Source organism: Pagrus pagrus (genome assembly GCF_965226575.1).
Source record: "Pagrus pagrus genome assembly, chromosome: 18".
Lineage (NCBI taxonomy): Eukaryota > Metazoa > Chordata > Actinopteri > Spariformes > Sparidae > Pagrus > Pagrus pagrus.
Genome location: NC_140202.1, coordinates 29,409,089 through 29,432,165, shown reverse-complemented (window position 1 = coordinate 29,432,165; position 23,077 = coordinate 29,409,089). Strand labels below are relative to the sequence as shown.

Sequence of the window (23,077 nt, the reverse complement as noted above, 5' to 3'; positions counted from 1 at the left end):
ATTTAATCCATTCACAAAACCATTGAAGGTCATAGCTACATCCAAAACCTGGCTGAGCCCTGAGAAGGGAGCAGATCCAGAAAGGATGTGAATTCAATAAGATGAACAGGACAAACAAAAAGGAGGTGTTGCTTGATACGTTTATATATATATTATATAAATTAAATCAAATCAAATCAAATCAAATTTTATTTGTATAGCCCAGATTCACAAATCACAGTTTGCCTCAGAGGGCTTTACAATCTGTACAGAGACGACACCCTCTGTCCCACCCTCACCCACCCAAATTATATAGTATAATAATCTCAACTACACGGTCGTGGAGAACGTGTCAACCACAACTGATGATGTCATGGAAAGTGTTTCTGTAGAGCTATGCATGGAAAAACAAGTAAGTGTGATGGTCAGTTGTGTGAACAGGGCTCCAGGATCCAGTATGAAGGGATCACTTGCTGAAAACAGTTGTTCCTCTGTGGTGATTTTAATATTGACCCGCTGAATTCTAACAAACACAAAGACAGGTGAATTTATGGACACAATGTACAGTATGAGTTTATATCCACTGATCATCAAACATCAGTTTCATGAGGAGACGGATGATAAATGACATCAGCGATCATTTGCCTGTTTTTGTGATTCATGACTGTGGAAAAGAGAAAGAGGAACATCAAATCACATACAGGAGACTGAGAACAGAACAGAAGCTCAAAAATGGACAATATTAAGGGCATATGGAATAAATGACACAATATTATTAGGAGCAGTACAACTAACAAAAGTTATCCTGAATGTTTCACTGATGATAATAAGTCCAAACATCAGAGACAAACATCGGAAAGAGGGAGAGAAATCCAAGCTCAATCTATCTCAGCGCTGTAGAAATAAATAAATCATAGACATAATAAAGACATGTAAGAATAAAACAGCTGGAACGGAATCGATATGACGTTCGTCAAGTCATTGACAGTATTACAAACCCACCAACCTACACCTGTAACTTACCACAACCGCTACATTTCCACAAAACATGAAAAGTGATGAGATTATTCCATTTTATAAAGCTACAGGTTGTATCGTTACTCTGCCAGTTCTCTAAAATATTGGGAAACATTCATTAGAATGTTGGATCATTTCATTGATAAGCATCATTTATTGTCAGACATTCAATACGGTTTTAGAGCAAATAGATCGACATCAATGGCATTAATGGACTTCACAGTATAACTTACTGGTGGTACTGATGATAAGTGTAACTGTTGGGGTCCAACAGGGGTCAGTATTAAGGCCAAAATTGTTCATTTTGTATATAAATGATATATGTATGGTGTCCAGAAATTAAATTTTGTTTTATTCACAGTTGACAACAATGTTCTTTGTTCTGGGGAAAATCTGCAGCAGCTTTTGGAAGAGGTAACGACACAAAGGATAAAACAATGGTTTAACATAAACAAGTTATCATTACATTTAAACAATACTAAATTCATGTTGTTTGGAAACCGCTATGTAGATACACAAGTACAGATGAGGACTGATAATGTTAATGTGGAAAGAGTTTATGAAAACACATTTCTGAGCCTGATTTTAGACCACAACATCTGCTGGAAACCTCAGATCAATTATATCAGAAGAAAGCTGGCAAAGAGCGTCCCAGTTCTGGGGAAAACAAAACACATACTGGACCATAAATCACTGCGCTTTCTCTATTCTTCAGTCTTATCACCATATCTGAATTACTGTGTGGAAGTTTGAGAAAGCACTTACAAAAGCCACTTACAGCCATTATGCATGCTTCAAAAGAGAGCAATCAGGATAATACATAATGTGGGTGGGGAACACACAAACACACTGTTTTTAAAGTCATATATATATATAGAAAAGTAAAATTTATAGATCTGGTCAAATTTAAAACTGCAATGATCATGTTTAAAGCAAGAATTAATTTACATCTGGGAAACATAAAAAAAAAATTGTAACGGGGGTTATGATTTAATTGGATTATTTGATTTTAAAAAACAATGTCACGTCAGTGTACGTCTGTGTACGTCTGTGTATGCCACCGTGTGGTCAGTTTAACACTGAGTTTGTGTTTAAAGGATGACAAAGATGGCGGCTGTTTAGGCCACGCTCCTTTGCACAACTTTAAAGAGTCAGGGTTAAGGGGTTGCCACCATTTTAAATTTTAGCCCTAAAACATCGATAACTAACAACAGTGACAGCTGTTTATAAAGATAACTCAACACTGAAGCGCTTTGATGATTTTCAACCTATGAAAAATGAAATCAGCCAATTAGAAATCAGCTTCAGTCAGGTGAGAAATGTCCCATCAGTTTGTTTACAAGTTGCTGCAGATCCTACAATTCTGTGAAGTTTGTGACAGTTTAGTCACAAGGAGGCGCTACGGTCGTGATCGACTCCTGACAGAAAGCAGTCGATCACTTGAACTTTGTTACATTAGTGTCTTCAAGACTTCCTGTTGTTTTGTATTTAAGACCTTTGCTGTAATTTACTGTAAACATACGATGTCATTTTGAACAACCTTACCCATCATGCAGCAGTGATGACACCCTCACCCTGGCACATAAAAAAGGCACATTAAGTTAAATAATATGATTTAAATATTTCATGACATCAGGTGATGTCACAGCAGGTGCTGTACAGACAGTCTCTGATTGGTCAGACACAGTGGCAGGTGAGCAGATCTCTGTGTGACCTGGTGATGACTCGGACTCTGTGATTGGTCAGTTCCTGCAGGTCAGAGATCAGCTGCAGCAGGCGAGGACTTGGCTCGTAGACGACCCAGCTTGGGTCAGTCGGGTCGGGTCTGTAGTACGAGTCCAGAACTTCAAGAGTGTCGAGATGCTGCAGCTGCTGCAGACGCAGGAAGTCACCGTCTGACACGTGATGATGTCTGAAACACAACAAACAGAAGGTTACTATGGAAACCAGGTGTTTCCTCCAGGTGGTCAGTGTTGGTTTCATTCATTCTTATCTGACCAATCAGCTGCTCAGTTTGGACGCAGCCTCAGCTTGTCTCAACTCTTCAGGGTCATGTTACTGATTACTGAACTTTGTGGGTCATCAGTTGTCAGTGACTCACCTGATACGGAGCGTTCTCAGGTGAGGGAACAGCTGTGGGAGGAGTCTGACTAGGTTGGAGGAGGAGCTCCAGGGTTCCAGGTGCAGGTGATGCAACTGAGGAACTCTCTGTGAGACCACCTGCAGATCTTCAGGCTGCAGATCCACACAGAGAGTCAGACTGAGGAGGGAGGACGGCAAGAAGTCAGCATACACTGCCAGAGGATGGCCTCCTATTGGACAGACAGAGTGAGGTCATCGTGACATCAGAGCAACGGCAGGAGAAGAAACATTGAGGTGCTACAGTGACAAGGACAGTCCTGTCCTGTTACAGTAGAGTCAGAGTCACAGTAGAGTCACAGTAGAGACACAGTAGAGTCACATTAGAGTCACAGTAGAGTCACATTAGTCAGAGTAGAGTCACAGTAGAGACACAGTAGAGTCACATTAGAGTCACAGTAGAGTCACAGTAGAGTCACATTAGTCAGAGTAGAGTCACAGTAGAGTCACAGTAGGGTCACAGTAGATGATAGGACTCACCATGCACACTGAGGCTGCAGAGCTGTGGTAGTGACATCAGCCATGTTTGCAAGTGACAGGTGGGTCCAGGTACAGAGTACAGGTGGAAGATTGACAGGCTGCGGAGGTGGGACAACGGCTGCAGAACTTCCTGCGTCACCACAGCATCGTAGTTCAACAACTGCAGGTCAGACAACTGCAGAGCTCCGCCACCTGCTGGCAGACAAACACAACACACCTGTCATCACCAGCTGCACACCTTTCTAACAGCAGTTAGTAGCAACAGCAAAAAGGTACAGTGAGCAGCAGTTAGTGGTCACACAGGTGATGTGCTGCCTCCTGTTTGTTTGGAGTGACCTTCAACAGGTGTTCTTACCCGTTCCACCTTTAACGAGACCTGCTACCTGCTGATTACCTGTTTCATTTTACAGGTGAGTTTAAGTGTGTGTGTACCTGTGAGGTTGGCAGGGCCAAAGAAGTCATGTGACAGCGTCTTGTAAGTGATCATGGTGCAGGACAGGTGTTTCAGCTCAGTCAGGTGAGTCAGGACGCTGCTGAGTGTCGGTACGCTCAGACTGCCATCGTGGTGCAGCAGCAGTGAGGTGAGACGAGTCAGCTGACTCACGGAGGCCAACAGGTGAGAGGCGGGACAGGTGAACTGCACGTTACAGAGGCTGAGCTGCATCAGCTGGTGACTCAGAGGAAACAGGAAGTTGACGTTTTTGAACGGCGTGGAAGAGTTAGTGATGGACAGACGCTGAAGCTGCTGGAAGAGTTTCAGCTCATCTACGCCCCCTTCCCTCCAATTGTCCAATCCCAGCGCGTCGAGAGCAGGAAGCCAGGTGGAGAGCTGCTTCAGGTGTTTCCTCTTACCTGAACGCACCGACACGCTACCCACGTGCCGCTGAGCCAGGCTGCGCCAGAACGGGCGGTTGTATCGAGAGAAGTGTCTCAGCACAACACTGAAGCCTCTCCACAGGGGGCGGCACTTATCCAGCAGTTGTCTGAAGTGTGAACAGGTGCAGCGCACACTCAGTTTGTCTCTCCAGGACAGGAAGCTGAACACCTGCAGCCACAACTCAGCAGGAAGCTGCAGCACTGACATCATCACCACTGCACACGGCCACGATCAGAGTATCAATATCGATTATTGATTATTACTGATGTCTGTTCACCTGACATCATCACAGCGAGAATTTATCAACAACAAACAAAAACCAAACAGTTGTTCAGCTGTATGGATTATTGATTAATTCTGCTGTCTGATAGTCGATGAGACTCACTGTGACTCCTCGTCTCTTCTGCTGCTGCTGCTGCTACTTCCTGCTGCGTCAGAGAGCAGAGAGTGTGTGTGAGCAACGAGAGGTCTCACTCTGACTGTTTCTGCTGAGCTCAGGATTTAGTTTGTTACATTTTCAATATTTGTATCTTATTATTCTATTTTCAGCTCAAGTGTCAATTAGTCACTTTATTGATGCCACAAGATGAGGGATTAATACAGTGATCCCAGATCATGTCATCATATAAACATAAACTATGATGAGTTTAGATTTTAGCTCCTGAATGTATTTATTGAACTTTATTCAATAATTTTTTTTGTTTTTGGCTCAAAGGAGACTCTAAAGACAAGAATGAACCTGTGATGTTTGACAGGAGGTATCGCTGTGAGTAAAAAGGAAAAACTAAAATCCATCAGAATTTCAAACAGTTCTCAAACAGGATCCTGATTCATTACAAATCCTTCAGCCTCTGTGATTGGCTAGTTAGGTGCTGCCTAACTAGCACATTGTTAGTTTAAGTCAGACCTGGTCAGGTGTTCACAGACAACAACAGACACATTTTTTAAAGGAAGTCTCCATTAAGTTTGGTCTTCCGCAGTGTGTGTGTGTGTGTGTGAGTGTGTGTGTTTGTGTGCGTGTGTGTCGGCAGTGTGTTAATTAAATCAAATTTGCTTTATTGTCCTGAGTGTCATAACAACATCAGCGACAGCTAAACAGGGGTTAACTCTGACCCTTGTAAGTATTAGCTCAAAATGCTTCAGTTGATGATTGGACAAAATTTTAATGAGTTCTGGACAATTTCAAGCTCAGCTCCAGCTTTTGTTACGTTTTTTAGTCAATATCTTAAAAATTAAATAAATCAATAAACTTTATGCAATGTTTGATCGGCTTTGTCAATAGTGATAGAAAGAATAATAATCTCTCCTCTGGTCTGTTTCTGCTCTTCAACAGCAGACAGAGTGAGACCTCTTCACAATAAAATATAGTGTGTGTGCTGACGTCTCTGTCAGTAAATTACATAATGACAGTTTAATAAATGACCCTGAGCCTGTGAGACCATAAACAGGGCTGAAATATTCAGGTCATGTACTCATGTAACTGTATAATGTACAAATACTTCATTATGAGTAAAAGTACTGCAGTATTATCGGCTCAATGTTCTTCAAGTATCCAAGAAAAGTTCAAATGATGTGTTTACACGTGAGCAGCTGATTTAAATCTGTTCAAAAGTTTTCTTTATAAATTATTAATCTGATGTGATGAAGAGTTTGTCGCTCTGTTCTCTCAATTAAATACAAAATCGAAACATCAATTGATGTAAAATAAATAAATAACAAATCAAATCAAATCAAATCAAATTTTATTTGTATAGCCCAAATTCACAAATCACAGTTTGCCTCAGAGGGCTTTACAATCTGTACAGAGACGACACCCTCTGTCCTTCGACCCTCGATTCGAGTGAGGAAAAACTTGCCCCAAAAAAAAGCCCTTTTAACAGGGAAAAAATGCGGAAGAAACCTCAGGGAGAGCCACAGAGGAGGGATCCCTCTCCCAGGACGGACAGACGTGCAATAGATGTCGCATGTACAGAGCAGATCAACGAGATCACAATGTATTCAATTATAAGCGATGGTTGACAGGAGTGAAAGTACACAAAGATGTATTACAGCAATAATGATGAAATGCACATGGAAATGTGATTACTAGTGATAACAGTAGTAATGATCAATGGCAAGGATGGTATGTAGCAATGCAGTACGATAATAGTAGTGGAACGTATGTAACAGAGATGTGACTAATATAAGCGACAGTAGTGGTGGGTGTCAGGCAGGGTCATGGCAGTAGGTGCATCCACGATCAGGCAGGGCCATAGCAGTAGGCGCATCCACGATCAGGCAGGGCCATAGCAGTGGGCGCATCCACGATCAGGCAGGGCCATAGCAGTGGGCGCATCCACGATCCACGACCCGGGCGCGGCCAGGATCCAAGGGAGCCTGTAGGACTAGAAAGCACAAGGACTCCGGGGAAGAAGCAAGTCAGTGACATGCAGAGATGGGGCATGTATACAGGCATAATGTATACAGATGGAGAGGAGAGGAGAGGGGAGGAGAGAGAAGCTCAGTGTGTCATTGTCCCCCGGACTAGGCCTATAGCAGCATAACTAAGAGCTCGTCCAGGACAGGCCTGGGCCTGTCCTGGACCAGCCCTAACTATAAGCTCAACAACAAATACAAATACAACAAATACATAAACTGAGAAACAAACATCAGTGTCTGCCATCACACGTCTCGGATCTTTTTTCAATTTATGAAACTGTGCTTCAGACTTTCATTAATTCCAGAGAAACAGATTAACAACAGAATATCTTGTTGTTGTTGTCGTTGTTGTTGATGAAGTTGAAGATGTTGTTGATGTTGTGAAGATGTTGTTGTTGTTGTTTTTGTTGTTGTTTTTGTTGATGTTGTTGAAGATGTTGTTGTTGTTGTTGTTGATGAAGTTGAAGATGTTGATGTTGTTGTTGAAGATGTTTTTGTTGTTGTTTTTGTTGATGTTGTTGAAGATGGTGTTGTTGTTAATTATGTTGATGTTGAAGATGTTGTTGATGTTGATGAAGTTGAAGATGTTGATGTTGTTTTTGTTGTTGGTTTTGTTGATGTTGTTGTTGTTGAAGATGTTGTTGTTGTTAATGATGTTGATGTTGAAGATGTTGTTGATGTTGAAGATGTTGTTGTTGATGTTGTTGAAGTTGTTGTTGTTGTAGTTGATGATGTTGTTGTTGTTTAGTTCTCACTGTGTTTACTGTAAAGACTTTAGAGTTGAATGAGCCAGCAGGTGTCTCTTCATTATATTTAATAATTGATGAGTTACACGAAGCAGAATAAAGATCAATAATCATAAATCAATAAATGTCCTCAGACTTGGGTTCGGGTGACTCGTCACTCGTGACGTTTTTCATGTAGGTGAAGATGAGCTGATCGATCAGCAGGAGGCGCTGAAGCTGAGGAGGACCTCCACCACAGAAGAAGAAGAAGAGAAACGGGAAGAAGAAGAAACCAGGAAGTGAGAAGTTGGTCTTCAGCGTGAGCTGAGAGGAGTTATCGATCAGATGGAAGGTGAGTGCACACCTGCACAGTGATCACATGATCGATGACCGAACGTGGCTGGAACTAATCCATTGATCGATGGTTATTTGTGTGACGATGAAAAGCGCACGAGGGTCGCGTGTTAAACATCCGTCAATCAGCTGATCGGCTGACGTATCGATCCGACTGTTTACACCGAGCGGAACACTTCACACACCCGTCAATCATCCTGCTTCTGTTATCTATCAAACGATCATCAATCAGACAATCGATCACATGAGACTGCTTATTACGTGCGCCGCCATACTGCTGTGACGTCATCTGTGTTTATGTTGAGGTCGGAAGTCCATCTGGTCCATCCGTTCTTCTTCTTCATATATATAGTATATAATATTCATATATAGTATATTAATAGATATATACAGTATATAATATTAATAGATCATGTCTGTATGTCAAAAAGTAAATATAAGGGTGTCAACATTGTACAGTGTCTTTAATCTGTAATGAATCCAGTGCTGAGGGGAAAATGTCTCCTCTCCTGCCTCTCACAGTGACATCAGCAAACAGGAAGTGCTCTGCTGTCACAGGAAGTGCCCGAAAGGTCAAAGACAACGCAGCCGACTGGCACAACCTGATGATGAGGTGGGAAAAACTCAACGAGGAAGGATTTGATGTGGCGGGAAACATCGTCAACATGAGACTGACACGGTGAGTTTAGCTTAATGAGTTTAGTTTAATCTGACAGGTGACTCGAGTGACATCACTTCACACATTATCCGTGGGTTGAGTTTGTGTTGATGTGGGTTGAGTTTGTGTTGATGAGGGTTGAGTTTGTGTGGATGTGGGTGGGGCCTGTGTTGATGTGGGTTGAGTTTGTGTGGATGTGGGTGGGGCCTGTGTTGATGTGGGTTGAGTTTGTGTGGATGTGGGTGGGGCCTGTGTTGATGTGGGTTGAGTTTGTGTGGATGTGGGTGGGGCCTGTCCATCGTCCTGTTAAGTGTTTAACAGTTTTTATCTTTTTTTTCCTCCTTCAGTTCTCGGAGTGATCAGCTGCTGGTGGAAGAGTTTTCATCACCTACATCAGCTTCATCAGCTCCATCGCAGCAGACGGGCGAAGCTCCAGAGCTGCAGGACGAATGCTGCAAACTTCAGGACGTCATCAACAAAATGGTGATCGTTCATGTATCTTTATTAAGCTGAAGGGTTTTAAGACTTGTTCTTTTATTGTGAACTGGATCAGTCGTGATTACAAACAAGTCCAAGTTTCAGAACAAAAGCTGTTTTCTGTAATAACATGTTGTCATGGTCACAGCGTGTAGTTCTGGTAACCCTAACCCTTATGTGACGCAGTTCTTATTGAGAACCGGTCACAGCTCAGTTTTATGTTCAGTACCAGTAAACTGACCTCTCTGACGGCTGACCTCTAACCTCTTTCCTTAAGCTCTTGTCTGATTGGTCGCCTATGTTCCTGCACATTCTCAGACTGGGGTGATGAAGATGGACCCTGAACAGTCGAGTCAGTTTGTAAATGAACCCTACATCTGTGGTTTCATGTTCTCAGGTCGTCGTGGTGATGAAGATGGAGCGTCTGCTGACATCGCAGCAAGCTGTTCAAGATCTGGAGGAGTTTCAGTTTGGACCTGAAGGAAGAAAGTTTCCTCTGTTTCACAGCTGGAACACCAAACACTTCGGTGAGTTTACCTGTTCGATGCAACGCACCTGAGTGATGTTATCAGTCTCACCTGAGTGATGATGTTTCTTCTTGTTTCAGAGGAGTCGTCTCGTGTCCTGTTGGAGTCGTTCTGTCAGGAGCTGAAGTTGAAGCAGTTGATCCTGCAGGAACTCGCCCACACCGCGACCTCTGACCTCTGCATGGTCTACCTGTCCTGCTGGTTGCACCAGCCCTTCAGCCCCCCACAAACCAGACTGACCCTGGAGGCTCTGCTGCTGGAGACCGGACACCGCCCACTCTGATGTCATCCATCCTCCAGAATCATGTGATCAACACCAAGGTCATCTCTGAGCAACCAGGCACTAACCTAGCTTAGCTCAAAGACTGAAGGCAGACTGTTAGCCTAGCGGTCTGATTGACAGCACAGAAGCAGAAGCAGAAGCAGCGCTGTAGCGAGACAGTATTTTCAGCAGAAGTTTGATCGACGTCCTGATGCTGCAGGTGAACTCTGACAATCAGCTGATGGACTTTAACTCTTTGACGTCCATTCAACACGCAAGTCTGTTTCCTTTGTTATCTTCAGGTCTGTTTTTGTCTCTGAAGCCTGAAATTCAATGTTTATATTCTGATTAATGACTACATACTGAATGTTTCATAAACATTTTCTAATGAATACATGTATTTTATTTGTTGCTGACTTTTTCTTTGTGCACAAACATTCTGAAGTTTTCACTGAGGAAGAACAATCAATCTGTTAGCATCAGAAGCTTCACTGTGACAAACGGATCAAACACAGAACCAGTTTCCCTGTGTTGTTCTCAGTACGACTGTTTGACAATAAAGAATCTCTTAAAAATAAACATTGATGAATTTAAACGTCCATCCTGTGACATCATGAAACAGCAGAGTCGAGTTCATCACGTCTGTTTATTGGAGGAACATGAAACATGTTTAATTCATTCAGCACTCAAACAATCAAACTGTTTTCAGTCCGTCCTCACTTCGCTTCTCCAAACCAGCACAAACATTCACTTTACGTTTGGAAAATGTTTTGCTGTGAAGTTTTATAAAAAGTAATAAAATAGTGCAACTTTTTTTAAACTTTGTTTTTCATATTTATCTACATATAAACAGCCAACTAATTGTTTCTATTTTTAAATGAACAACGAATCCAAATATGGAAACACTGAAAAAAAATCTTTTTTTTTCACAAATTTACAATCGCACCAGATTCCTTAAAATCCAGCAGAAAGTCACCGATGACATCATCACAGGTGAGAGCAGAACGGACCAATCAAACAACGAGCTGAGCTCAGACCATAAATAAGTTTGTTCATCGCTGCTGAATACAGAAGATGACAATAATTGATTATCTTGGTATAATAATGCTGCTCATATTTAGAGTCTGTTAACCTGAGGTCTGGATCGATTGATCAGGAATTATTGATCAGGTTATCTGTAGAAATCACCGTTGACTCAGTGATAAATCTGGTGTCACCCGTTCACCTTCACGTCCTGATCAGCAGAAAAATGTTCGATCGATTTCTCTCAGAAAAACAAAATATTAAACATCAGCAGCACAAAATAAAACTTTAAACCAGATTGTTACTGCAGACGGCCACGTCCAGGTGAGACAGTCCAGGTGAGACAGTCCAGGGGAAACAGTCCAGGGGAGACAGTCCAGGGGAGACAGTCCAGGGGAGACAGTCCAGGTGTTTCTGGGTCCAGGGGAGACAGTCCAGGTGTTTCTGAGTCCAGGGGAAACAGTCCAGGGGAGACAGTCCAGGTGTTTCTGGGTCCAGGGGAGACAGTCCAGGTGTTTCTGGGTCCAGGGGAGACAGTCCAAGTGTTTCTGGGTCCAGGGTGAGACAGTCCAGGTGTTTCTGGGTCCAGGGGAGACAGTCCAGGTGTTTCTGGGTCCAGGGGAGACAGTCCAAGTGTTTCTGGGTCCAGGGTGAGACAGTCCAGGTGTTTCTGGGTCCAGGGGAGACAGTCCAGGTGTTTCTGGGTCCAGGGGAGACAGTCCAAGTGTTTCTGGGTCCAGGGTGAGACAGTCCAGGTGTTTCTGGGTCCAGGTGTTTTCCGGGTCCAGGTGTTTGTGGGTTCAGGAGTTTGTGGGTCTAGATGTTGGTCAGGTGTTTACAGCTGCAGGTGGAGTTACTGCACCTAATTAATGTAGACTCCCCCATTTCATGTGATGTGGGTCAGGTCTGGTTGTAGTCATGCTCAGTCTGGATTCTGTTAAGGGCTCACTGAGGAGCTTTGGCCCCGTCAGAAGCCTCAATGCCCAGCAGGGCCTGGACTGCCTCCAGGGGAACCCCCTCTGGGGTCTGAATGTGCATGGTGGTCCCGTCCGGCCCATTGACAATCACAATCCGGTCCAATCCAGGTTCTGCCATCTGGACCGTCAGGCCCTCGGTCTGGATGTAAATCTCCTGACCCTCCTGCAGCTCTTTGGGCTCGCAGGGGTCCGAGGATCTGGACTCTGACTGGGAGGAATCCCTCTGCTGATAGGACGTTGGGGTTTGGACTGAGGTGGACTCAGGTGTCTGGGTGGTTCTAGACTCGGGTGTCTTGGAGTCTGCGGTTGTGTCAGGACCGGAACCCAAAGCTTTCTCCAACTCCTTCATCTGGGCTGTGAGGTCACTGGTGCTCACGACCTGGTACTGGCTGGCCGACAGAGGCCCCTCCCCCTGGTCCTCACCTGGGGTCACCTCCATGGACGTATCTGGGGGCAGGGCCTGAGTGGAGGTGGAGCCAGAGGAGCTGAGGGAGCAGAGAAACACATTCAGACCAGATCAGACCAGATCAGAACAGAAAAGATCAAAACAAATCAGAACAGATGTGATCTCGCGTGGAGGCAAATGTAAACAAACGGGGACTGCAGAGAAACAACTTCCTGTTATGTTAAAACTGCAGTGAGAAAGGAGGAGGTGGAGGAGGAGGAGGTAGAGAAGAAGGTGGTCGAGGAAGAGGAGGAGGGGGTGAAGGTGAAGGTGGAGAAGGTGGTGGAAGAGGAGGAGGTGGAGGAGGTAGAGAAGAAGGTGGTGGAGGAGGTGGAGGAAGAGGAGGAGGAGGAAGAGGTGGAGGAGGTAGAGAAGAAGGTGGTGGAGGAGGTGGAGGAAGAGGAGGAGGAGGTAGAGAAGAAGGTGGTCAAGGACGAGGAGGTGGAGGAAGAGGTGGGGGAGGTGGAGGAGGTGGTGGAGGAGGAGGAGGTGGAGGTAGAGAAGAAGGTGGTTGAGGAGGTGGAGGAAGAGGAGGTAGAGAAGAAGGTGGTCAAGGACGAGGAGGTGGAGGAAGAGGAGGAGGAGGATGAGGAGGAGGAGGAAGAGGAGGAGGAGGAGTTGGAGAAGAAGGTGGTCGAGGAGGTGGAGGAAGAGGAGGAGGTGGTCGAGGAGGTGGAGGAGGAGGAGGCGGCTGGTGTACTTCTGTGTGTCAGTGACGAGCAGGTCACGGTCGGTCCTAAACGTGATTAATGAGATGCAGGTGGGTGAAAAACGTCTTTAATGAGGAAAATATTAATGACGTCACCTGCAGCAGCAGCTTAACTTCATTATTTAAATCATCTGACAGGCTGACAGGATCGATCGGGATCAATCGGGATTGATCATTAATGAATGTTCTGTGTTCCTCACTCACAGTTCAGGTTCATACAGTGAAATATTTGAAGTAAATCAGCTGTCCTGATGAAACCTGAGCTCCATCAGCATTGTCTGAAAATATCTGTTTCAGAAGATAAAGTTGAATTCTGTTTCTTCGTTCCTGTGGATTTTATAACTCCAGCGTTTAGTTTTGATTCTTAAATGTGTCAAAGTATTTGTAACAGTGACATTACTGCGCTCATGGCGTTTAAAATGACTGAACGCAGCCTCTCTGATCATTAAATCAGACTGTAGTGGTGTCTCACTGTCTGAATAATGCGTCCTTTAAATACCAGGATCAGACTGCACCTTTGACTTTAGACCAGGTTTTTGCTGGTCGATGGCACGTCACTTCCTGCTGCCTCAAGATAACGATGTGCCATCAATGCTCCTCAACAGACCTCACTTAAGACCAACACAGCCAGAAGAACACTGGTGGGCCACAGCTACTTACACAACATGGCTGCTGGCCCTGAAAATGACAACTGTGTCGGACCCTGTGATCCCTGACATCACCTGTTCTACCCAGAGATTACCTGTTCTACCTCGAGATTACCTGTTCTACCAGTGCATTTAGAAGACAGGGGATGGGGCCAGCTCACCTAGAGGCAGAGTCAGCAGTGGTGGTCTGCAGTTTGGATCCAACTGGGATCACCAGAGGAGACACAGAAACCGAACAGGGCTTCAGAGGGGAGGTCACAGAGGTCACAGGGGTCACAGGGGTCTCACCTGGGAAAGAAAAGTGGGAAGACACAAGTTCAGTTACAGTACAGTATATCCATGATTACATCAACTAGAGCACTGATGCAGTAGTGTGTAGTACAGATACAGTAGTGTGTAGAATTGATGCAGTAGTGTGTAGTACTGATGCAGTAGTGTGTAGAAGTGATGCAGTAGTGTGTAGAATTGATGCACTAGTGTGTAGAATTCATGCACTAGTGTGTAGTACTGATGCAGTAGTGTGTAGAAGTGATGCAGTAGTGTGTAGTGCTGATGCAGTAGTAGCAGTACCTGCTCTGTGTGTCTCAATGCCATTCTGGTGAACTGGAACACTGTTCTCCATCTTGAATCTCTTTGAAGGCGGCAGCATTTTGGAATTCTGAAAACAGAATTTATGACGAATTATACTAAACCTGGATCAGGTGTTTATCTGAAGACTGGACCTGGATCAGGTGTTCATCTGAAGACTGGACCTGGAGCAGGTGTTTATCTGAAGATTGAACCTGGATCAGGTGTTTATCTGAAGACTAAACCTGGATCAGGTGTTCATCTGAAGACTGGACCTGGAGCAGGTGTTTATTTGAAGACTAAACCTGGATCAGGTGTTTATCTGAAGACTGGACCTGGATCAGGTGTTTATCTGAAGACTGGACCTGGATCAGGTGTTTATCTGAAGACTGGACCTGGATCAGGTGTTTATCTGAGGACTGGACCTGGATCAGGTGTTTATCTGAAGACTGGACCTGGATCAGGTGTTTATTTGAAGACTAAACCTGGATCAGGTGTTCATCTGAAGACTGGACCTGGATCAGGTGTTTATTTGAAGACTAAACCTGGATCAGGTGTTCATCTGAAGACTGGACCTGGATCAGGTGTTTATCTGAAGACTGGACCTGGATCAGGTGTTTATCTGAGGACTGGACCTGGATCAGGTGTTTATCTGAAGACTAAACCTGGATCAGGTGTTTATCTGAAGACTGGACCTGGATCAGCTGTTTATCTGAAGATTGAACCTGGATCAGGTGTTTATCTGAAGACTGGACCTGGATCAGGTGTTTATCTGAGGACTGGACCTGGATCAGGTGTTTATCTGAGGACTGGACCTGGATCAGGTGTTCATCAGGTAATAGATCCAGTACTCTGAAATTTTGATCTGATGTAGACACATGCAAGCACATTAAAAATATACCATAAACACACCAGAACCAGATCCAGACTGGAACCAGACCAGACCTGGATCCTGCTTTCAGAAGATGATGGTGCTGACGGTGTGTTTACCTCCATGTATCGGATGTTTTTATTGGCCAGACTGGAGCTAGGACACGCTCCAGGAACCACCTTCATCCTGTTCACCTCGTCCAGGATCCCCAGAGACCTGGCAACCTGAAACACACAGAACAGTTCACACACCTGTATCGTATGTAATTGACCGATTGACGACAAATATCAACGGGCCAAATGTTGGGTGGGAAATATGCTAAATAAGTTAATTAATTAACAGCATATGATATAAACTAATATTGTGTGACCTTTAAGATATTTTACCAAGACAACCTAAATATTAACTTCTCAGCAGCTCAGACACTGAGAGACTCAGTGTTTGTTCACTTATGTGCAGCACGTTTTTCTCACCACACAAGCACTTCATCTCAGAAAATCACAGTAGATCACAGTAGAACACAGTAGAACAAGGAGTAGATCACAGAGTAGACCACAGTAGACCACAGTAGAACACAGTAGTAGAACACAGTAGGTCACAGTAGAACATAGAGTAGATCACAGTAGAACACAGTAGAACAAGGAGTAGATCACAGAGTAAATCACAGAGTAGATCACAGTAGAACAAGGAGTAGACCACAGAGTAGACCACAGTAGACCACAGTAGAATAAGGAGTAAAGTACAGAGTAGATCACAGAGTAGATCGCAGTAGAACAAAGAGTAGAGCACAGAGTAGACCACAGAGTAGACCACAGTAGACCACAGTAGAACAAGGAGTAGACCACAGAGTAGAGCACAGAGTAGAGCACAGTAGACCACAGTAGACCACAGTAGAACAAAGAGTAGAGCACAGAGTAGAGCACAGTAGACCACAGTAGACCACAGTAGAACAAAGAGTAGAGCACAGAGTAGAGCACAGTAGACCACAGTAGACCACAGTAGAACAAAGAGTAGAGCACAGAGTAGAGCACAGAGTAGAGCACAGAGTAGACCACAGTAGACCACAGTAGAACACAGTAGACCACAGTAGAACAAAGAGTAGAGCACAGAGTAGAGCACAGAGTAGACCACAGTAGAACACAGTAGAACAAGGAGTAGACCACAGAGTAGAGCACAGAGTAGACCACAGTAGACCACAGTAGACCACAGTAGAACACAGTAGAACAAGTAGTAGAACACAGTAGGTCACAATAGGAGGTCTCACCTCAATGTTTCGGACCTCCAGTGGTACAGTTCCGGCCTGTGGACTGATGATGTAATCCTGAGCGGCCTGTCTCACCTGAGTCTGCAGGGACTCAAACTCACGGTAAATATCTGGAAACCGAGTCCGAGCTGGACCGCCGCGCTCCACCTGAAGGACAGAAGACACAACAGTCTGTCTTCTCATCTGAGCATGTATATATTTGTAGTTTCTGTGTATATACACTGTGTGTGTGTGTGTACCTTTGCCAGCAGCAGCTCCCACAGACTCAACATTTTTGTCAAACGAGGAAGAACAATGTCCATCAGCTCCTCATCCTCACACTGCTCCACCAGCTGCACACAACACAGGGTTGTCATGGAAACACAACAACACATCAGGTATCAGTCATTGTCATTGACTATGTCATTGATGAAGAATGTAACCATGACGTTACAGTTTTACAGCATGTCTCATGTTCCTTCCTCTTACCTCCTGCAGTCGATCTCTTCTCCTCTCCGCCTGCTGCTCTGCAGTTACCGCGGCAATGGCGAGCTTTGGTGGTCGACCACGGCGGCCCCGCCTACTCACGAGGCCAACTGCCATCTGGGAAAATGAACCAATCAGATTACCGGATTACTTACCGCAATTGAAGTCGTTGCGAAGAACAGGTGGAGCGTTCTCAGGTCATCAGACTACAGTTTATCATGTCGTTGTACGGAACCGTACAGGTGTGACTGACTGTACAGGTGTGACACACCTGAAGGAGTTTGATGCTGTTGAGATGAGGACTCTTTGACTTGATGTTGAGCACTGACTTCTTTGTTGGTGGAGGTCTTAGACTGTTTTCTAACAGTAACTAACAATCATTAAGTTTTGTAAGAAAGAGAAAAGTTTGAAGTGATCTCACCTTAGGAGGCGGTACCAGTGATCGACCGTGCCCTCGACCCCGCCCCCTGCCTCTGCCTCGTCCTCGGGGCCTGCCGGGGCCCCGATAATGGAGGCCCCTGAGACCTACAGCCGCTGCTGGACCCCCTTCCACCTGCAGACCAATCAGAGAGAGAGTAGTGACCAACTTATTGAATAATTCCCCTGAAATATGGTCCTCCCCTCCCCTCCAAGCTATGATTGGTAGATGGCTCTCTTACTCTGTTTGTTGCCGTGGCAGCAGGTCTGTCCTCCTTTTTCTTCTCCTCCTCCTCTCTGACAGCGCCTGCTGTTGTCTCCTGTGATTGGCTGTCCTCTCTTAGGGGGTGTGGTGTGTTGCTGGGTGAGTCGCCGGGCAGATCGGGCTCTCCGTGGGTCGGGTTTAGTTTGTAGTGCCGGTTCAGTCCTCCAGGGCCAATGTAGGCCTTGTCGCAGGTCTGGCAGCGGTGAGACCGGGACTTGTGGCTATAGGTGAGGGAGGGGGAGGAGCCAGGTGTGGGGCCGTCCTTCTTCGCAGCCTCCTCCTCCTCCACGCTCATGTCGGAGTAGTCGTCAGAGTCGGACTGGTGGCTGTCGGCGAGGTCCTCTGTCTTGATGAACTTGTAGTCTTTGGCTTTGTACTTTGGCGGTCTGGAGACTCGGCCAGATCTGGTTTGGACCTTCATCACCTTCTTTTCTCTCTTCTTCACCCTCTTCTCCTTCTCTTTTTCCCTCTCTCTGTCCTTTGCTGCTGGGGGCGGGGTTACAGGGGGCGGGGCTGTGTTGGCGGGGCGGACAGCAGAAGGTGTGGCGTTCTGAACTGGGACTGCAGTGACAACTGCAGACTGTTTAACGGGATTCTTGCTGGTGGCTGTCATCGTGCCGTTAGCCCCTGTTTTAATTAGCGGGATGCTAATGGTTTTAGTTGTGGAGGTGGGCGGGTTCTTGACGATGGTAGGAGGTGGAGTCTTAACGGCAGAGGGGGTCTGGACTCTGATGGGTGACACTGCAGGTTTCTGACCCGGACTGGAGGCGATGCCTGCTGATGCCGTCTGACCTGTGACTTTGTGAACCAATGGGAGCAGAGATCCAACGACAGGGGCGGGGCTCTGCAGCAGCAGCTGGATGGGGGGGTCGCCCGGGCGCTGCTGCAGGAAGAACTGCTGGCCCTGCTGACCAACCACAGGCTGGATGTGGATGATCTGAGCACTGCTTACGCTGCCATTGGCTGACAGCTTGACTTGTGGATGATTGACAGCTACACACTTCTGCTGGGGGGTGGAAACTGTCTTGAGTTCCTGTTTGGGGGGAACCTGGATCTGGATCCTGACGGGCTCAGACTAAAATAACAGAAAACCAGAAACCAGATGATACCACTCAGACGGATTAAACCTGACTGAAAGCTCCAGAACAGCTACTCAGTGGACCCTGAGCAGAATATTAATCTACATTTCACCAAAACTGAAGAAAAAAAATCATTTAAATGTTTGTTTCCATTATTAACGTGAAAATACGTTCAAGAGACTGAAACAAAACAACTACAGGTGCTGCTGATACACCTGAAGACAAAAACACCTGAAGACCTGGTGACAGACAAACAGACAGACAGACAGAGATAGAGACAAAGAGACAGACAGAGAGAGAGATAGAGAGAGAGCTGGCGCCAGAGGACGAGAGACTCTGCTCCCACTGTGACAGACAAGAGGTCGAGTCAGAGCTACACTTCCTCACCTCATGCCCCAAACACCAGCCTCTGAGAAACCAACACTTTCCCAAAATAATAAAAATACACCCTGAATTTAAAAACCTAACAAACAGAGAAACTCCTATATTTACTTGGAGAAATGCCCAAAAGTGAGAACATAGCAACGAAATTCATCACGTCATGTCATGTCATGACCTGAGGACAGCCAGTGGAACCTGAGAAACATCATTGTTTCTTTCTTAATTATTTATTTATTTATTGTATATATCATATATATCACCAACATCAACACACACACACACACACACACACACACACACACACACACTTTCCTTTCTTCTTTTTATTTATTTTTTAATTATGATTAATTATTAATTATATAAGTATTATTTGTTCTGTAATCCTTTGCTTTGGCAATACTGTGTAAAACATCCATGCCAATAAAGCTTGTTGAATTGAATTGAGAGACAGACAGACAGACAGAGAGATAGAGACAGACAGACAGAGAGATAAAGACAGACAGACAGACAGAGAGATAGAGACAGACAGACAGACAGACAGAGAGATAGAGACAGACAGACAGACAGACAGAGAGATAGAGACAGACAGACAGACAGACAGACAGAGAGATAGAGACAGACAGACAGACAGAGAGATAGAGACAGACAGACAGACAGACAGAGAGATAGAGACAGACAGACAGACAGAGAGATAGAGACAGACAGACAGACAGACAGAGAGTGAGACAGGTGATGGATGTATCAGGTAGATGTTTCCACACTTTGCTGACAGACTCAGTCTCACTGGGATACTGACTGATGCCTCTGGTCAGGCAGGATCAGTCTGGACCAGGTGAGTCCAGTACAGTCCAGATGAACCAGTTTTTTTACCGGGCTGTACACCTCACCTTCTTCTGGACCACCTGGACCGAGCTGCCGGTCTGCATGGCGAACTGCTGAGCAACACTCTTCAGCTGCTGGGAGGCGTTGTTCTGGGTTGAGGTCTTCGGGTTCTGCTGGGGGATCTGGACCTGTTTCTGCTGCTTCAGACCCTGCTGTGGGACCTGGACATGCTGCTTCAGGACCTGCTGGGGGACCTGGACATGGACTTGTTGCTGGGACTTGGTGACCTGGTTGATGACCTGCTGCAGCTGACTCGGGTCCAGGGCCGTGTTGTGGACGGGGATGGTTTTGACCAGCTGGCTCTGCTGGAGCAGCTGGGCGGCCTCGGTGTCGGATACCTGGACGATCTGCTGCTTGGTGAGCTGATCTAGTAGAGCCTGCTGCTCCTCGGCCGTCAGTCCAGAGCCCTCCACCAGGCTGCCGTCCGGCTGCACGTAGATGATGGTGGTGTTCGCCAGGTCCGGGCCCAGGCTTGTGAGCTCTGTGCCCACCAGGATGCTCTGTTCCTCCGGGCAGCTCTGTAAGAAGTCTGCCAGCTGAGCTCCGGACCCTGCCGGTGAACTCTCACCGGGCTGAATGGTTTCTGCACCGGACACTGTCTGTGAACCCTCCCCCGGCTGTCTGCTCTGGTCGGCGGCCGCTGCCGATACATTCTCCCCGGGCTGCGTGCACAGAGCCCCCGGCGGCTCCGCGGCTGTTATTGTTCTGGTCGAACCGCTGTCATCCTCGTTGTCCGCCATTTTGCCTGTGAGGCTAACTGAACTGTTAGCTTAGCTCAGACGGGGGGCCAGTCGGTGGATCCAATCAACCTGATCGTCGATCGATATCACCCAATAAATACTTTGTTATAAAATCTGTGTGTGCGGGTGATTAAAACGCTCCGCTGGGCTGAATAGCAACATTAACGGGAGGGGTAATAACGGGAGCAGGTAACGGTTAGCTGGGGGCGTTTTGTACTAGCCTAGCTTAGCCGTCAGGAGGAGCGGGAGCGCGTACTTCCCGGACCGGATTTGCCAGTGGAGCGAACTCAAATGTTAATATGAAACATTTTAATGAGTTGGTGTGATGCTATTTCTATAAAGTAAAATCCACATTCAAACATAAAAATGTAACATTCAAATAGTTTCAATATATATATATTCATCTCCTCCTGTTATATTAAACCAATGTTTGGAGAAATTATTATAAATGTTATCTTTCTATCTTTTCACCTTGAGAGTGTTATTTAAATAAACACAATTCATTGTTTGAGGACTTTCAAAGAATTCAAATGGAGCTGGTCCAGTTTCCATATCTTCCAATCAGCAGTTACTGTATTTCCGCTTCCGGTCATTCATTATACATTTATTTATGAAATGATACTCTGGCTGCAGATGAAGAAAATTAAATAAGAGAATAAAGTCAGTATGAAGTACAGGAAGTCTGTGGTTCAGTGGCTCATTTGGAAAATAATGAAAATCAGAGAAATACATTAAAAGACAAAAATTAAAGAGAAAGTAGAGGGTGTTACTCTGTCCTGCCAGCAGGTGGCGCAGTGTGTTGACAGCAGGTCAGCATCAGTATGAAAGCTGTCAGAAACAGAAACAGGGCGATGTCACCTGACAGATCTTTAACATCCAGCTGTAATCAGAACATCTGTCACAGCATCTGAGCAGAAACCTTCACTGTACCTCTGTGTAAGTGACTCATGGTCTTCTTCCTGACGTTAGCCTGCATAGCTAACACTCAAATAGCTGCTGTCGTATGATGCTAGCTAGCCTGGACTGGTGCTTGACATGCTAACTCAGTAAACAACATGATGTTTGTTTGTTTGTTTGTTTGTTGCTGGTGACGTCATGTTGTTTTTGGGATGTTCGCTGTTAGATTTAATCGGAACCTGCTGAGCTTTCGTTAACCTGACGGTACCGTCATCTCCCGGAGAGACAGCGTCACACAAACTCTGTTCAAGAAATCGGCAATTTAATAATTTACCCAAGTCGGGCTGAAATAAATGTGCTGTAAAGCGCAGTCTGAGGTTTGTGACACTTTAGCAAACTGTTCTGTTTAATTCGGTGTATGTCCGGTCCACCAAACAGCGTTTAATTGTTTAAAATCTCAGTTTAACGACGTTAGTTCACACTGTTCGTTGCCGCCCTCTGTCACTATAGTTAAGAAAGAATAGTAGAGGATGAACAGCAGATAAATCATAGAACAATTACTATTATTCTTGTAAAATGCTTATTGACATATATTAAAGAAATCCCACGGGCTGTTAATGCCGTGATTTAACAGCATTGTGTGTTTGACGGAACCGTAAACCTGTTCAGGGTTCACTTCACCATATCAGGGCGCAGAACGTTCGCGACGTTCGTCACACCAGACCTCATTTAACAAAGTGTCTATTTTACCAAAGTCTTCATTTGAGCTCAAATACATTCACTTCACTTGAAGACTTTAGACCTGTAACAATTTGGTAAGCGTTGTCTTCAATTCGGCAAATGTTTGGGTCACCAAACAGCGTTGAAATCATGTTAAATTTGAATTGTTTACGCTCGTATGCGGTTTGACTTGTCTAAGGGAAGACTTGAATAATAAGCCGCTTGAACTTTTATCAAAGTCAGTGGCGGATTTAAGAAATTTGGGGCCCAAGGCAAAGGCAGGCATGGGGCCCTCTGAAATGAGAAGACAACACACAAAACAACAGGTCAATTATACAGACACATGCGTTTTAACAGAATACACATGCATTATTTGTTTTACCTTTTGTCCCTCTCTTCCTGTCCCTTGTTCACATCGTCTCTCCCTCATTCTGAAAACAAACACACACAAAACACAGTATAAGGCTCTGACCCAGTGGTGAAGTGTAAGTATATTTACTCAAGTGCTGACGTAGACATTTTAGGATTTCATGCAACTTCAATTTTGTCTGCTCCGCTGTATCTCAGAGGCAAATACTGCACTTGCGTCATTTACGTTGCTGGTTACATATTTCAAACCCTTCCTGCCCAGTGAAAACCATGTACCCTCAAAATGAGGATTTAATGCTAATATTTGTGATAAACTGAAAGAGTCTTCTTTTGTGGGGTGACTTCTTAAGCCAAAGCTCTTTAAAAAATCGTCTTGGGCCAGCTGGAAAATACATCATGACAAGACTTCAGTGAAGTTAGTTTTAAGTTGGATATTCGACATTCGC

The 23,077-nt window shown here is 45.2% G+C and overlaps 5 protein-coding genes across 9 annotated transcripts in view; 3 read left to right on the top strand and 2 right to left on the bottom strand.

Moving 5' to 3' along the window:
* Positions 1 to 1,127: 1,127 nt before the first annotated feature.
* Positions 1,128 to 4,895, bottom strand: LOC311274449 (uncharacterized protein). Of its 2 annotated transcripts, none has more exons than XM_084382126.1 (4): positions 4,048 to 4,895; positions 3,616 to 3,810; positions 3,098 to 3,308; positions 1,128 to 2,908 (listed from the first exon to the last, which is right to left on the bottom strand). In XM_084382126.1, exons 1-4 carry the CDS (start codon positions 4,700 to 4,702, stop codon positions 2,674 to 2,676), a joined length of 1,296 nt encoding a protein of 431 aa, XP_084238252.1. In that variant the 5' UTR covers positions 4,703 to 4,895; the 3' UTR covers positions 1,128 to 2,673. The 2 variants fall into 2 exon arrangements, with proteins under 2 accessions (XP_084238252.1, XP_084238253.1); XM_084382127.1 differs by having other exon boundaries at positions 3,616 to 3,807.
* A 2,975-nt stretch (positions 4,896 to 7,870) lies between these two features.
* On the top strand, positions 7,871 to 10,313 carry cinp (cyclin dependent kinase 2 interacting protein). 2 transcript variants are annotated; one of them, XM_084382128.1, is made up of 5 exons: positions 7,871 to 7,987; positions 8,512 to 8,668; positions 8,995 to 9,130; positions 9,522 to 9,651; positions 9,732 to 10,313. In XM_084382128.1, exons 1-5 carry the CDS (start codon positions 7,981 to 7,983, stop codon positions 9,932 to 9,934), a joined length of 633 nt encoding a protein of 210 aa, XP_084238254.1. In that variant the 5' UTR covers positions 7,871 to 7,980; the 3' UTR covers positions 9,935 to 10,313. The 2 variants fall into 2 exon arrangements, with proteins under 2 accessions (XP_084238254.1, XP_084238255.1); XM_084382129.1 differs by lacking the exon at positions 7,871 to 7,987 and adding an exon at positions 8,025 to 8,294.
* A 227-nt stretch (positions 10,314 to 10,540) lies between these two features.
* On the bottom strand, positions 10,541 to 21,024 carry znf839 (zinc finger protein 839). The gene is made up of 10 exons (XM_084382125.1): positions 19,911 to 21,024; positions 17,541 to 18,638; positions 17,303 to 17,434; positions 16,885 to 16,998; positions 16,656 to 16,748; positions 16,417 to 16,563; positions 15,272 to 15,376; positions 14,285 to 14,372; positions 13,876 to 14,002; positions 10,541 to 12,398 (listed from the first exon to the last, which is right to left on the bottom strand). The coding sequence occupies exons 1-10, from the start codon at positions 20,643 to 20,645 to the stop codon at positions 11,882 to 11,884; spliced, it is 3,156 nt and encodes a 1,051-aa protein (XP_084238251.1). The 5' UTR covers positions 20,646 to 21,024; the 3' UTR covers positions 10,541 to 11,881.
* Positions 12,524 to 13,850, top strand: LOC311274451 (uncharacterized protein; the record flags this gene model as incomplete). The annotated part of the gene is made up of 1 exon (XM_084382130.1): positions 12,524 to 13,850. A coding segment is annotated over one exon (585 nt), but the record flags the coding sequence as incomplete, so codon positions are not given.
* A 208-nt stretch (positions 21,025 to 21,232) lies between the features above and the next one.
* Positions 21,233 to 23,077, top strand: part of tecpr2 (tectonin beta-propeller repeat containing 2) — a 48,547-nt gene continuing 46,702 nt past the window's right edge. Inside the window, exons 1-2 of one of the 3 annotated variants that reach the window (XM_084382123.1) lie at positions 21,233 to 21,581; positions 22,721 to 22,747. The gene's annotated coding sequence lies outside the window, so the exon portion shown is untranslated. The remainder of the gene's footprint in view (positions 21,582 to 22,720; positions 22,748 to 23,077) is intronic. The other 2 variants (XM_084382122.1, XM_084382124.1) reach the window with 2 other exon arrangements.